The sequence below is a fragment of the Cnephaeus nilssonii genome (genome assembly GCF_951640355.1).
Source record: "Cnephaeus nilssonii genome assembly, chromosome: 22".
NCBI classification, from domain to species: Eukaryota; Metazoa; Chordata; class Mammalia; order Chiroptera; family Vespertilionidae; genus Cnephaeus; species Cnephaeus nilssonii.
This window is the reverse complement of record NC_137093.1, coordinates 6,821,715-6,837,940: the sequence shown is the minus strand read 5'-3', so window position 1 is coordinate 6,837,940 and position 16,226 is coordinate 6,821,715. Positions and strand designations below refer to the sequence as shown.

The 16,226-nt window shown below is 51.1% G+C and overlaps 1 protein-coding gene across 3 annotated transcripts in view; it reads right to left on the bottom strand.

Moving 5' to 3' along the window:
* TESC (tescalcin) overlaps positions 1–16,226 on the bottom strand; it is a 68,147-nt gene that overhangs the window by 35,406 nt on the left and 16,515 nt on the right. For all 3 annotated transcript variants that reach the window (XM_079762452.1, XM_079762453.1, XM_079762454.1), the window contains exon 2: positions 4,539–4,608. In XM_079762452.1, the coding sequence (XP_079618578.1) occupies positions 4,539–4,608 (70 nt within the window). The remainder of the gene's footprint in view (positions 1–4,538; positions 4,609–16,226) is intronic.

Sequence of the window (16,226 nt, the reverse complement as noted above, 5' to 3'; positions counted from 1 at the left end):
CCCACCCACACCCCACCCCCACTCTCACCCCCTGCACCTCTCCCACCCCCACCTTCACCCCACCCCACCCTCACCACCCCACCCCCACTCTCACCCCCCAGACTTCCCCCACCCCCACCCCACCCACTCTCACCCCCTGCACCTCCCCCACCCCCACCTTCCCCACCCCACCCCACCCTCACCCCACCCCCACTCTCACCCCCTGCACCTCCCCACCCCCACCCCACCCCGAGAACAGAAGCCCCCATGGGGCTCCCCAAGCATCCTCAGAGCTGGAACCTGCCCCGGAGGCCCCCAATGCCTGCTTTGAGGGGACTGGGTCAGGACAAATTCTGGGAAGGAGTCATTTACATACGTTCCTGCTAATAAATCTGAGACCATCAGGGAGCGCCCTCCTGCTTCGGGGACACCCGGGCACCCTCCACCAAACTGACTGGCAGCTGCTTCTCCCCCTCCCCGCCCCAATGCAGGGGTGGGAGCCCTGACGGGCTGCTGTTTCCCGGCCAGCTTTACAAGTGACTGGGGGTTTTCTTTTTAAACTAGAGGCCCAGTGCACAAAATCCGTGCATGGATAGGGTCCCTAGCAGCTGCCAGCGGGGCCTCCCTTCGCACCCGCCCTGGCCTGGTGCCACCCACTCACCTGCTCCCCCATCCCCCAGGGTCCCGCTCTCATCGGGGCCCATTGGGGCACCAACGCCTGCCATGTTTCACACCGCCCCCTGGTGGTCAGCGCACGTCTAACTCCCCATGGTCAAACTCCCGCCCGTGGGGACAATTTGCATGTTAGCCTTTTATTATATCCTATCTAATAATAGACAAATATGTAAATTGACCATACCTCCGACACACCACAAGCCACGCCCACCATCCAATCAGAGCGAGCATGCAAATTAACCCAAACCAAGATGGCTACAGCCACAGAGAGCAAGGTTTCCTAGGTAACAGAGGAAGCCAAGCTTTCCGCCTGCCCTTGCCAGGCCTAAGCCTCCACTCAAGCTACAAAATTTCAATTATAGAAGGTAAACAAATTCAAACAAATGGCGGCAGAATGGAGCTTGAGAGAGCAGGCCAGGGTTGCCGCCGGCAACAGGGGAAGCAAAGCTTTCCGCACACCCTGGCCGGGCCCACCCGCTTAAGGCAACAAAGTTTCAATTATAACCCCAACACAAATGGCTGCCGGCCTCGGAGGGAGCCCCAGGCTTGGCTCCGCTCCAGGCTACAAAGTTTCAATTGTAGAAGGAAAATAAATCCCAGATACCAGGGCCTCTGCTTGGGTTGCCAGGGGGCGTGGCCGGCCTGCAAACCACCACAGGCCCCTCGCTCAGGCCACCCCACACCCCAAGGGAACCCCCACCTGATCCAGGACGCCCTTCAGGGCAAACCAGCTGGCCCCCACCCCTGTACCAGGCCTCTATCCTATCTAATAAAAGAGTAATATGCAGATTGATCATCACTGCAACACACAATATAGCTGCCCCCATGTGGTCAAAGTGATGCTGTTAACGAGTGACTAACAGCGGACGGGAGTGCCTCACAGCCCGCTCTGCTGGGAACTTAACCTCTGGGCCTCAGTTTCCTAATCTGCAAAACGGGGTGATGATGTGGACTCCAGAGGGTTCCCGTGCCTGGCACACGTCCGCACTCAGCTGATGGCGGCTGGGGCTCCCGTGTGGGGCTCACCCTGAGTGAACCTGACTCAGTAAGGCGGGCGGGAACGCCCACCCGGCTGGGGCGGGGTGCGGGGGTGTGCCTGGTGTGGGCCGAGGGGCCCCGCCCGCACCTGGGGCCTGCAGCAGCGCACCCCCTCCTCCCCGGGCGCCTGGCGCCTTTATCGCAGGAGCCACCCCCTCGGGGCCCCTGAGCCTAAGTCTGCCTGTCACGGCCTATCTAATCGCCGCCGCTCCGCCCCGCTGAAGCGGCCACGCGGCTATTTCTGGATGCGGGGAGCCTGCCAGGCGCTCTCAGGAGCGGGAAGTCGCTGTTTAAGGCCGTCGCCGGGTGAGGGGCCCAAGGAAAGAAAGTGCACGCGGCCATGACTGCATTCTTGTAGAGGGTCACTGTGGGGTCACTGTGGGGTCACTGTGGGGTCACTGTGGGGTCACTGTGGGGGGTCACTGTGGAGGTCACTGTGGGGGTCACTGTGGGGGTCACTGTGGGGGGTCACGGGGGGTCACTGTGGGGGGGGTCACTGGGGGGGTCACTGTGGGGGGTCACTGTGGGGGGGTCATGGGGGGTCACTGTGGGGTCACTGTGGGGGGTCACGGTGGGGGGGTCACAGTAGGGGGGTCATGGGGGGTCACTGGGGAGGTCATTGTGGGGGTCACTGTGGAAGGTCACTGTGGGGGTCACTGTGGGGTCACTGTGGGGTCACTGGGGAGTCACTGGGGAGTCACTGGGGGGTCACTGTGGGGTCACTGTGGGGGTCACTGTGGGGGGTCCCCCTCACAGAAGAGCTTGTGAGGCAGGAGAGGCTCGGCACAGCGGGTGCTCCATAAACGTGTCAGACGACCTTTCCTATTGGAGCATCCACCAGGAGGCTCAGAGCTCAGCGTTCTGGATATAATTTGGGGGCCCTCTTAAGAAAAAGAATGCAACATGATGATCTTTTTAAAAATTGGGTGCTAGGCTGTGTAAGGAACCAGAGGGGGCCCTGACATCCTAGCTTTAAAGGCCTCGGGGTAACCCCTGCCCCCCCCCCCCCCATGTCCGTACATGACGTCTAGAAACTTATCCCACCAAACGGGTAGGAAACAAGTGGGTTAAAATTAAAACCAATTTTGGCAGTTTTACTTGTTTGATTTTTTAAAGCTATATTCAAGTTATTAAAGTCACAAACTGCAAAGCCCAATTCTTCATTAAACTTTTAAAAACGCAGCTTGCAAATCTTGCCTGTCTGTGCACAAAGCCTGCGGTTTGAGCGGCCACCTTTAAGAGTCCTGTGCACTCGAGGTATTTCAGTAGCCCCCGTGGGAGGCTTCCCACACCTCAGACTGGGTGCTGGGGGCCAGGCTCGGGGATCCCCAGTCGACGCCTTTCTCATGGTCTGGAATGTCCCCACAACCTGGCCAGCCTCCACCAACAGTTGTCCAAACACTAAAGAGACGAACCCCTGCCCTGCCCCCAAACCCAGCACAACCCGGGCCTGACAGCCCTTGGATGCCGCAGGGACCAGAGAGGTTGAGGCCTGGCCTGAGGTCACACAGGAGACCCTTGGCAGCGTGGGAACCGTGCTGGAGACCAGACCGCAGCCCACGCTCGCTTCTCATTCCTCCTGCCTGGGAAGACGGACGGGGAAGCCCAGGGACCGAAAAGCTGCCCGTCTCCCCTCTCCGGGCCCCGGAGGAGGGGGTGGGGGGGGATCAGGAACCGGCAAAGCGGCTCCAGAGCCGGGAGGAGGCCCTTCCTGCAGCCTTTGCCCCGGACGCTGTGGCCCGCCCACCTGCTTCCTGCAGGAGGCGACGACTCCCCTCCCGGCCAGGCTGAGGCGGGGCAGGGGCCGCGTGAGCTGCAGGCCGGACACCGAGGCTGGTCCCAGAGGCAGGCAGGAGGCGCTTCCTTACGCAAGATCTCAGCACTGGGTGCAAATCCGCTCCTCCACCTCAGGGGCTGCCTGACCCAGGCCAGAGCACGGCCCCCTCAGCCGTCTGTGAAGTGTGTGTGTGTGTGTGTGGTCTTCCCACCACAACTTCACGTGTGTGCGGGGGAAGGGGGACAGGACTGGACAGGCTCTCCTGGCAGCGCAGGGACAGGCTCACGTAACATCTGGGAGCAGGCCCCGTGTCAGGCCCGGGGAAGTCCTGCACTGGGCGACCCTCTGAGGGAAACACCACAACCTGCCGCCTCGGCCCCTCACGGACCTCGTTCCAGGGACTCACCCACCACCCGGGACTGAGCGCACCCCGGAGGCACCCCGCAAGCACCCGTCCTCATAAAAACGTGACCTGCCGGCTTCCGAAAGGGGAGCTGGCTGCCACCTGCCACCTTCCATTTTAAACAGATGTGTCTGGTGATTCAGAGAGAGGAAGGGAGAGGGAGAGGGAGAGAAACATCAATGATGCAAGAGAATCCTCAGTCGGAATCGAACCGAGACCTCCCGGGTCACAGGCTGATGCTGAACCGCTGAGCACACTGGCGGGGCCGGCACCGCCGCCTTCACCAAGGGCAGCACTCACGGCCGAGGGAGAGTCTGAGCCCGCCCCGGCTGCACCCGCAGTGGGCGGGCCCCTGGCATTGCACACGGCCTCCACGTGTGCCCCGCGCCGGAGCCCGCGAGCACGCGCCATCTGAGGAAGCAGGGTGAGGGGGGGCTGGCTAGCCCTTCCGCCCGCCCCTGATCTCCCTCAAGGGAGCAGTTCCTGGTCCCAGAAGAAGCCGGTGGCTCCTTCTCTCCTCACGGAGAGCATCTTGCCCCGAAGGCGCCCGGAGAATGAAAACGGCTCCAGGAGATGGGCACCCCAGGGGCACGCAGGGAGAGACACGGAGAGAGAAACTCCCCAGCTGCCCGGACCTGCAGCGCCCACCCCAGCTGCCCGTCTCACCGAATGGTGGGCTGGTCTCCGCTCAGCTGCTTAAACCTCCGGTGGAGCTGCTCGATCTGGTCTGATGAGACTGCGAAGTGAGAGAAGGAAAGAAGATGAGACAGAAAGACAGCGAGGCTGCTGACCTAGAGCCACCAGAGGGAGGCTGGAGCCACTGCTCTGCCCCCTCCCCCCTGCCCTCCTCTTCCATTCATTCTCATGCCACCTCCCCCCTCCCTCCCTCTTCCCGCCCCCCCCCCCCCCCAAGCAGATGAGGAAGCCAGGACAGGGCTTCCCATTCTTCCTGGTAACGCAGCTCTGGGGCCCATAGCTCTGACCCCGTAGCAATCACACAGCTGTCACTGGCAGCTGCTGGGGCAGGGCAGCCGGCCCGGCTCCCCGCCTTCTCCAGGCCCCTGAGATCAGCCCTTCGGCCGCTCCCGAAGACGGCTCTTTCCTAGCTGAGAAAGGGGCTCTGTGAGTCACATGTGAAGAGAAATACATCAGACAGGCAGACAACTACCATGTGATGTCACTTAGATGCGGACTCTAACAAACAATACACACAAACAAAACAGAAACAGACTCACAGAGAACAGACTGAGGGGTTCCAGATAGGAGGGGAGTTGGGGGGCTGGGTGAAATATAAATTTCCAGGTATAAATACAGCACAGGGAATATCCTATATAATAAAAGCCTAATATGCTAAGTGTCCGGTCGTCGAGTCGGCCATTCAACCAATCAAAGTGCAATATGTTAATGATATGCTAAGGCTGCTCAACTGCTCGCTATGACGTGCACTGACCACCAGGGGGCAGACAGTTGACCTGTCGACCAGTTGCTATGACATGCACTGACCACCGGGGGAGCAGACCCTCCAACCAGTAGGTTAGCTTGCTGCTGGGGTCTGGCTGATCAGGACTGAACCAGACAGGCTGGACACACCCTGGAGCCCTCTCACAGTCCCTCCCCGGATGGCCAACCTCCCCTGTCCCTCCCCGTCCCTTATCGTGCACTGGTGGGGTCCCTTGGCCTGGCCTGCCCCCTCTCACAATCTGGGACCCCTCAGGGGATGTCGGAGAGCAGGTTTCGGCCCGATCCCACAGGCCAGGCCGAGGGACCCCACTGGTGCATGAATTCGTGCACTGGGCTTCTAGTAGTCAATGATACTGGAATAACTATGTATGGTGTCAGATGAGTACTAGACTTATTAAAGTGATCCTTTTTTTAAATATTTTATTGATTTTTTACAGAGAGGAAGGGAGAGGGATAGAGCGTTATAAACATTGATGAGAGAGAAACATCCATCAGCTGCCTCCTGAACACCCCCTACTGGGGATGTGCCTGCAACCAAGGTACATGTCCTTGACCGGAATCAAACCTGGGACCCTTCAGTCCACAGACCGACGCTCTATCCTCTGAGCCAAACTGGTCAGGGCATCAAAGTGATCACTTTCTAAGTTATATTGATGTCTAACCACTATGCCATACACCTGAACCTAATATAATATTGAATGTCAACTGGGTTAGATATTTTTAAAATCCTTTTTTATGGCCAAGTAGTATTCCATTGTGTACATGTACCACGGCTTTTTTATCCACTCATCTACTGATGGACACTTGGGCTGCTTGCTTCCAAATCTTGGCTATTGTAAATAACTCTGCAATGAACATAGGGGTGCATGTATTCTTTCAAATTAGTGTTCTGGGTTACTTTGGATAAATTCCCAGAAGTGGAACTGCTGGGTCATAAGGCAGTTCCATTTTTAATTTATTGAGCAAACTCCATACTGCTTTCCACAGTGGCTGCACCAGTCTGCATTCCCACCAGCAGTGCACGAGGAGGTTCATTTTTCTCCACGTCCTCGCCAGCACTTGTTTGTGGGTTTATTGATGATGGTCTGACAACTCATCCAAGTTACTGCACATACTGCTTGTTCGCGTTCACTATGTACTTTATTCCATGTTTGAATAGAGGACACTTTTATCTATTCTGCTATTGCTGGGCATTTGGATATTTTCCAGCTTAGGGCTACTCAAATCATACAGCCCCAAACATCCTGTACACATCTTCTGGTGAACGGAATTATTCATTTCTGTTGGGTACATACCTAGGAGCGGAATGGCTGGCCGATCAAGTATCCAAATGTCCTTGCTAACATACATGTGATATGCATGGCCACATTTACTCCAGAAAGGTGGTCATTGCCCTCAGTGGTTACCTAACTAACCTTTCCAAGGATCAGTTTCTACATCTGTAACCTGGGGATACAACCCCCTCCCAGGGTGTCAAGAGGAAGAGAAGCTAATGCGTGGAGCGGGCCCTCAGAATCAGTTGACAGTCCTAACGAATATTTTCTAACAAACAGAAACTCCTAGGAAGACTTGAGAATGCTGAGCTGTATATATATTTTTTAATCCTCACCCAAGGATGAGTATTTTTATTGACTTTTCAAAAGAGAGGAAGGGACAGGAGGAGAAAGAGAAGCATTGATGTGAGAGAGACATTGATTGGCTGCCTCCCGTACATGCCCCTACTGGGGATTGAACCCGCAACCTATGTATGTGCCCTGACTGGGAATCAAACCCACAACCTTTTGGTGCACAGGACGACACTCCAACCAACTGAGCCACTCGGCTAGGACGAGTATAGATTCTTGAAGAGATTCCAGTTTGAGCCAGGGGCCAACAAAAATGGACAGGAAGTAGGGTTAGATGCCTCTTGAACAAGAGGAGAAAGGTGGTTAAGGGATGGGGAATGCTGAGCGGACGTGGTGGGAGAGAGCCGATCTCCAGCTCCCCCACCATTTTGGACAGTTTTGCGTGCAGTCCCCGGGAGCCAGACCTAACGGCGTTGAACACCTGGCCATTCTGGTCAATCAGGCCGTCTGTACAGCAGGGCAGGGCAGGCTTAGAGTTGGGCAGACTTGGAACCGAGCCCCAGCGCCACCGCTTACCCACTGTGTGCGTTTCAAACTGTAAGACAGAGGGAAATGTGGCTTCTCACTCACAGGGAGGCGCTGAGGACGAAGCGAGAAGGTGCATGTCTGTGTTCAATCCTGTGTTTCATCGAATAAGCACTCACGTGCGGCCAGAACCTTCATAAAACCTGGAACCTACAAGGCCCAGGCGGAGCGGTGGAAGGAACCTGGCCCATGAGCCCAAAATGGTGATTTAAACGAGTACATCTCCTGTGCTGAGGTTTTCCAAATTCTAGGTTATCGGGGAAATCGAAACACGTTGTCCACAGCAGCAGTTATTAAAATTTCCTTTCTTTTCCCTCCCCTCCCCTTCCCCACCCCCCAGAGTCCCTGTACATTTCTCACGACAGGTCTCCCAAGGAACCGCCAGCACCAGACCGAACCACCCCCCTCCCTAATCCTCTCTTAAAATGTTAACTGAGCTTATTGGGGTGACACTGGTTAACAGAATTAGACAGGTTTCAGGTGCACAATTCTACATCACATCATCTGTAGACGGTACTGAGTTCAGCACCCCAAGCCAAGTCTCCATCCATCACCATTTATCCCCTCCACCGCCCTCCACACGGCTGTCTGTGGTAATCACCACACGGTTGTCCGTGTCCATGAGTTTTTTTTCCTTTTTCTTTTTTTCTTCTTCTCAATCCACCCACCACCACCCCAGCCCCACCCCTAGAGCTGTCAGCCTGCTCTCTCTCTATGAGTCTGTCACTGTTTTGTTTCTTAGTTCATTTTGTTCATTAGATTCCACATATGAACTGACTGGCTTATTTCACTTAGCATAACGCTCTCCAGGTCATCCATGCTGTCACAAAGGGTAAGATTTCCTTCTTTCAGAGCAGAAATAAATAAAACAGAGTCTTAAAAAACCTAGTCCAAAAAAAAAATCAACGAAACCAAGAGCTGGTTCTTTGAAAAGACAAACAAGATTGACAAACCTTTAACCAAACTCATCAAGAAAAAAAGAGAGAGGACCCAAACAAATAACATCAGAAATGAAAGAGAAATACCAACTGACACCAAAGAAATACAAAAGCTTGTAAGAAAATATTACCGACAACTATGTGCTAACAAATTGGACAGCGTGGATGAAATGGGTAAATTCCTAGAAACTTACAGTCTGCCAAAACCAGATCAGGAAGAATCAGAGAACCTGAATAGACAGATTACAACGAGTGAAATTGAAGTAATAATTCAAAAACTCCCAACAAACACAAGTCCTAGACTGGATGGCTTCACAGGTGAATTTTACTAAACATTCAAAGAAGAACTAACGCATATTCTTCTCCAACTATTCCAAAAACTTCAAGGGGAGGGAAGACTCCCAAGCTCATTTTATGAGGCCAGCATTATCCTAATTCCAAAATCAGATAAAGACACTACAAAGAAAGAAAATTATAGGCCAATATCCCTGATGAACATAGATACTAAAATCCTCAATAAAATATTAGAATACTAGATCCAGCAATACAATAAAAAGATCATACACCATGACCAAGTAGGATTTATTCCGGGGATGAAAGGGTGGTACAATATCTGCAAATCAATAAACATGATACATCACATAAACAAAATGAAGGATAAAAACCACATGATCATATCAATAGCTGCAGAAAAAGCATTCAATAAAATCTATCACCCGTGTATGATAAAAACTCTCAGCAAAGTGGGAATAGAGGGAACATACCTCCACATAATTAAGGCCACATATGACAAACCCACAGCCTACATCATACTCAATGGACAAAAACTAAAACCTTTTCCCCTAAGAACAGGAACAAGACAGGGATGTCCGCTTTCACTACTCTTATTCAACACAGCACTGGAAGTCCGAGTCATGGCAATCGACAACGAGAAGAAATAAAAGACATCCAAATTGGGAAGGAAGAAGTAAAACTGTTACAGATGACATGATACTGTATAGAGAGAATCCTAAAGATTCCACCAAAAAACTATGAGAACTGATACACTAATTCAGTAAAGAGCAGGACACAAAACAAATATCCAGAAATTAGTTGCATTTTTATATGCCAATAATGAACTATCAGAAAAAGAAAGAAAATAATCTCATTCACAATTGCTTCAAAAATAATTAAATACCTGGAATAAATTTAACCAAGGATGTAAAAGACCTGTACTTGGAAAATTAAAAGACACGGAAGAAAGAAATTGAAGAAGATACAAGTGGAAGTATATACCATATTCATGGATAGGAAGAAGAAACATCATTAAAATGTCTATACTACCCAAAGCAATCTGTAGATTCAATGCAATTCCTATCAAGATACCAACGACGTATTGCACGGAACTAGAACAACTACTCAAAAAATATATATGGAGTGGTGTTAGGGGGACGGGGTGAAAAAGGTGAAGGGATAAAGAAGTACAGCACAGGGAATATAGTCAATAATAGTACAATAGCTATGTATGGTGTCAGGTGGGTACTAGACTTTGGGGGTCACTTTGTCAGTTATATAAATGTCTAATCACTGTGATGTACATCTGAAACTAATAGAAAACAATATTGACTGTCAACTGCAATTGAAAAACTTTAAAAAATCTATTGTATATTTGATATGGAAATGTGTCGCACATATAGAGTTAAAAACAGCTTGCTACAAAAGCAGCATGTTGGGGAAACATGTAAATATTTACAAATGTACATAATTATTGAAAGAAATCTAGACTTGTTTCTCCAAAATAATAGCAATTATCTTAATACTGGGATTAAAGACTTTGTTTGTTTTGCTTTAATTCATCCATATCTTCCAATTTTTTTTCTTATACACAATGTATATTTGTTATGTAATGAATACTTTAAGCACACAATATGGCCCCATATAGGACAGCCAACAGATCTCAAAAATATTGTTACTGATGAATCATCCACTGGCTACAGACCATGTTTCAGGCACACATGTTCCTATTTAACCCTTTCTATGAACCCATGACAGACTGTTCCCATTTTACAGAAGAGCAAACTGAGGCTCAGAGGGGAAGGGTAACTTGCTCAAGGTCTCTAAACTTGAAAGAGGCAGACCCAGGATTTGAACTCAATTTGTGGTTTTGCTTTATGTTTCTACTTTTTATGACACCCACACTGCCTCCTTTTGGGTGGTCAGATTAGATTCACTGATTAAAGAGTCCCCGGGTGTCACCTGAGAAATTAGGATTAGAAATTACAGCAACACCTGCTCCTAAACAACCGCTATTAGAGATGAATTATCTCGAACACATCACGCCAAATGGGAGGCCACACACTGCACAGTTCCATTTATATGAGATGTGCAGAGAGACAAACGCAGAGAGAAGGGAGGGAGACCATGGTGGCTGGGGAAGGAGAAGAGGGAGTCACTGCTAATAGTCGCCCCGTTTCTTTGGGGGGATGAAAATGTCCTACAATTAGATTGTGGCAACGGGAACACCATACGTGTGTGCCCGAGTCACACCCCCCGCACGGGAACGGTCTGCTCTCGCCCTGGAGGGTTCCTGGGAAAGAAACTTCCCAGCTTCCCTGCTCCTCGCTCAGCCCTTCCTCCAGGCCCCCGTGAGGTCACAGTTGCCATGGGAACGGGCCAGCGACACTGCAGCTTCAGTGCCTGGCACGCCAACCTCCTTATCTCGGTTTTAGATTTCACCCTGGGGGAATGCACCCTTCCAGGTGGCCGGGGGAGTGTAACTGGCCCAATCTTTGACATGGGGCGGGGGGGGGGGGGGGGGGGGGTGGTGGTGGTGACATCACTTTGTCTCCAAAGTGTAAACAAAGAGTGAGATGCCGGCGCCGCCCCACAGGGAGCCACCGGCCACATGTGGCCGCCAATCCCTTGAAAGGTGGAAGTGCGAGCTGAGCTGTGCCCAGGGTGGCTGCCGGACCTGATACAGATGAGTGTAAACTGTCTCAGTGCTTCTGACGGTGATTATACGTGGAAACTGTAGTTTAGACAGAACGGGTTAACATACAGGATTCAAACTCATTTCACTTGTTTATGTGGCTCCTGGACGACTCAGGAGGGTGGCACCTCACGCTGTATCTGCCGTGGGAAGTGCCGATCTGTGTGCTTCAAAGAGAAACTTAACCCTTCATAACGAGTCCTGAGGACTGAGACCAGGTACAGAGGAAAACAGACAGTAACCCTCCGTGTCTATTTAGAACAGTAAAAAATAAAGAAATGCTGAGCCTCGGGTTAAATAAATCCCGGTACGTCCTGAAGACAGAATACCACACGGCTGTAAAAAAAAGTTGTTTGAAAATTGTGAGACACAGAAAAATGTTTGTGGTATACCATTATGTGGAAACTTCACAGGCTACAAGGTCTCATGTATATGAAAGTTCACGTTGATATACAAGTTGTGCTGATTTATTACAAAATAGTAAATTGTTTCCAGATGTTACGATTATAGGAAAGTTCTCTCCTCACCCCTTATTTTTATTTATCTGTCCTTTACCTTTCTTACAATTGACAGGGATTACTTGTGTAAACTTATTTAAATGAAAATTTTTAAACCTTGATGAGTATCATAGGACATACAGTAAGTGTGGACACGGCTGTGTGGACCTGGGACCCACGTCCATTGCTTGGTGGGAGGTGGCCTGGTGTGGGCCACTGGAAACAGTTTGGCGGTTTTTCGATGAACTAAACGTAGATTTACCAGATGATCCAGAAATCCCACTCCCAAGCACATACCCGAGAGAAACAAAAACACATGTCCACACAGGAACCTGAACGCATGTCCACAGCAGCACTGGTCACACAGCCAAAAGGTAGAAACAACCCTGATGTCCATGATGGATGCACAAAATGTAGGCTCTCCACACCATGGAATATTATCTGGCCATGAAGCGGAATAAAGCACTGACACATGCTACAACATGGATGAACCTTAAACACACTGTGCCAAGGGGAAAAGAAGCCACACACATGAGCCAGGCAATCGACAGATGCAGAAAGCAGACAGTGGTTGCCAGGGCTGGGGCGGGGAGGAGGGAGCAGTGCCTCTAACAGACACAGAGCTCCTGTCTGGCCCTGGCCTCTCACCTGTAAGGCCATGGGGGCCAGCTTGCAGCCTTCTATGCTAAGCAAGGGGTCATCGGGGTTGGGTGCAGGGGTTGGGTGGGTGGAGGAGTTGTATAGACCAGGGAGTCAGAGACCACCCTCAGGGAGGCAGTGGGAGGAGACTGGGGACAGAGATGGGCCTGATGTCCTCAGTGAAGTCCAGGCTCTGGAGGAAGAGGAACCCGAGCATCCATCCACATCCAGGATTGGAGGGGGAGGGGGTTAGGAATGCTCGAGCCTTATCCCAGGGGCCCAAGTCTGATGGAAGGGTCACAGAAAATACCACTTGCTCCCCAGAATCCATGTTGGCTCACAGGGATTTGGGGGGCCTGGTGGACTCCCCTACGGCCCACCTGTGTCCACTTACCCTCCCCATTCATTAAGAGGTATTTACTGAGGGGGGAATACCTAGGGCCTCCTCCTAGGGCCAGGCCAGAAAAGCAACTAAATCGCAGAACATCCACCCTGAATTAGGAAATTAGACACAGCCGAGGAGACAATCCTATATAATAAACAGGTAATATGCAAATTGACCGTCACACCATCACAAAGCTGGTGGCACCTACAGTGGGGGCGAGGCCGGCTGCTCCACACCTGCCGCTGGAGTCCCCTCAGCTCCGCCGGGGGCCTCAGGTCCTCCTGCACCCCCCACTGACTGACAGCTCGCCCAGGCTCCTCCAACGAGTTGCCCATCTCTCTTCCTCTCTCCCCCAAAGCTGAAGCCTGACTCTGGTGTCCAACAAATTGGAAGTTATAACTCATGTCGTTGAGAGTATCTTCCATTCCTCAGCCGGGGCCAGCCGCTCCGCATGCCTGCCGCTGGAGTCCCCTCAGCCCCGCTGGGGGCCTCAGGTCCTCCTGCACCCCCCACTGACTGAGGCTCAGGCAAGCAGGGCCAGCCAAGGCACAGGCACACCTCAGATGGCGGCTGCCCAGCCGCCCAGGGCCGCCTGAGGCTCAGGTAACCAGGGCCGGCCGAGGCTTGCGCTGCCGGCAGTGGCAGCAGCAGAGGTGTGATGGGGGCGTTGCCTTCCCCTGATCGGCAGGGTTGCCTCCCACCCGAGGGCTCCAGGACTGTGAGACAGGAAGGCCAGCCTGAGGGACACCCCCGCTCCAGTGCATGAATTTTCATGCACCGGGCCTCTAGGAAGGACAGAGGACGCCTAGAGAATGCCGCTTGCCAGCCATACCCCACGTGGAACCACCACCGTGCCCCGGCAGTGAGTGGCGCAGCACCTCCCGGCAGGCTCCCAGATGTCTGCGGGGAGTGCGTGCCATCAGAGTGAGCTCCCACACCAGGCCTCCTCACCAGCCTGCTGGGACCCAGTGTCCTAGGATCCGGCTCCAAAACCCTACAGTGAGTGCAAGCCAGGAAAACCCAGTGCCCCACCCCCACCCCAGAACCAGGCTTCTAGCCTGACCTGGAGCCACCCAGCACCAGCTCCACCCCCAGCCCTGGGACCTGCTGCCGGGGTGACCCAGAGCAACCCAGAGCATGCCCCAGTCCAGGCCACAGGGGAGCTCTCACTGTGCAACCCAGAGCAACTCTCCAATGCTTCTCCCCGGCTCCTGGAATAGTTGCAATGGCTACCGGAGCAACCCAGCACACGCCTCCCTCGGGCCATAGGAAAGCGCTGCCAGGGTGATCTGGAGCAAGCCCGTGTGCCCAGCCAGGGGCCACAGGACCACGGTGCAAGTGTGCTGCCAGAGGGACCTAGGGTGCCACCCTACCACGGGTGCCAGGGCCACACAGTAAATTGCATGCCATAGGGCTCTGGGTCCTCCCAGGGAGTCGCACATCAGAGGAACTGTGCACATGCTCCCACCACCCCAAGCATCTGAAGCAGACAACTGAGGGACCAGATCCGTGGGAGAAGGGGATACAACTCAGAGCAGAGACAGTAAAGGCGTGACACTCAAGGCAGACCCAGCCTCTGGGCTAATGATTTCCAGACCATTGCCCTGATAGGGTCTTCAAGCTCTCAAACCCCAAGCAAGGTGCCCAGAGCCAGAAAGAGACAGCAAAAATGGGGAGACAAAGAAACAACCCCTAAGGAACTGAAAAGGATGAACTGCCAGGAAAGAAACTAAATGAAATGGAGGCATGCAATATGTCAGAAAAAGAATTCAGAGTAAGGGTCATATATTTCATAAACCAGATGGATGAGAAAATCAACTTATGTGAGAAATCAAGAGGAAATAAAAAATGATATAGCTACAATAAAAAACACAATGGAAGGTTTCAACAGTAGACTAGAAGAAGCAGAGGACTGAATTAGTGAATTAGATTATAGGGCAGAAAAACATACCCAACCTAAACAGCAATTGGAGAAAAAAATTAGAACGCAGTAGGAGAGACTAAGGGAGCTTTGGGACAACATGAAACGAAGTAACATACATATAACAGGGGTGCCAGAAGGGCAAGAAGAGGATCAAGGATTAGAAAACCTATTTGAAGAAATCATGACAGAAAACTTCCCTGATTTTTTTGGGGGGGAGGTCCCCATGGGCACAGAGAGTCCCAAACAAGATGAGCCCAAAAAGACCCACACCAAGACACATTATAATTACAATGACAAATGTTAATGACAAAGAGAGAATCTTAAAGGCTACAAGCGAGAGACACAGAGTTACCTACAAAGGATCTCCCATTAGATTATCAAATGATTTCTCAACAGAAACACATCAGGCCCGAAGGGAATGGAATGAAGTATACAAAGTGATGCAAAGCAAGGGACTGAATCCAAGAGTACTCTATCCAGCAAGGCTATCATTTAAAATTGAAGGGGAAATCAGGAGCTTCACAGACAAAAAACAGCTAAGGGAGTTTATCACTACCAAGCCAGCAGGGCAAGAAATGCTAAAGGGACTGCTGTAAAGAGAAGAAATAGAAGAGGAAGAAGGAACACAGGCATAAAGAGTAAAAATGGTTACAAACAAGTACCTATCCATAATAACCTTAAATGTAAATGGACTAAATGCTCCAATCAAAAGACATCGAGTGGCTGAATGGATCAGAAAACATGACCCATATATATGTTGTCTACAAGAGACTCACCTCAGAACAAAGGACTCACACAGACTGAAAGTGAAGGGATGGAAAACTATTTTTAGGCAAATGGAAATGAAAAAAAAAGAAAAAGCAGCTATAAGCTCAATACTTATAGCTGACAAAATAGACCTCAAAGTGAAGGCCATAACAATAGATAAGGAAGGTCACTACATAATACTAAAGAGAGCGATACATATAACTCTGGTAAACATATTTGCAGCCAATGCAGGAGCACCCAATACATAACAAAACTTCTGGAAGATATAAAGGGAGAGATCAACAGCAATACAATCATAGTAGGGGATTTTAATACCCCATTGACATCACTGGATAAATCCTCTAGACAAAAAATCAGCAAAAAAAAAATCAATCCTAAATGACTCGCTAGATCAGATGGACTTAACTGACATCTTCAGAACATTTCACCCCAAAACTACAGAATATACATTCTTCTCAAGTGCACATGGGACATTTTCAAAGATAGAGCACATATGGGGACACAGGCAAAGTCTCTTCAAATTCAAGAAGATTGAAATCATATCAAGCATCTTCTCAGATCACAATGGCATAATATTAAAAATAAACTACAATAAAAACAATAAAAAAATTTAAACACTTGGAG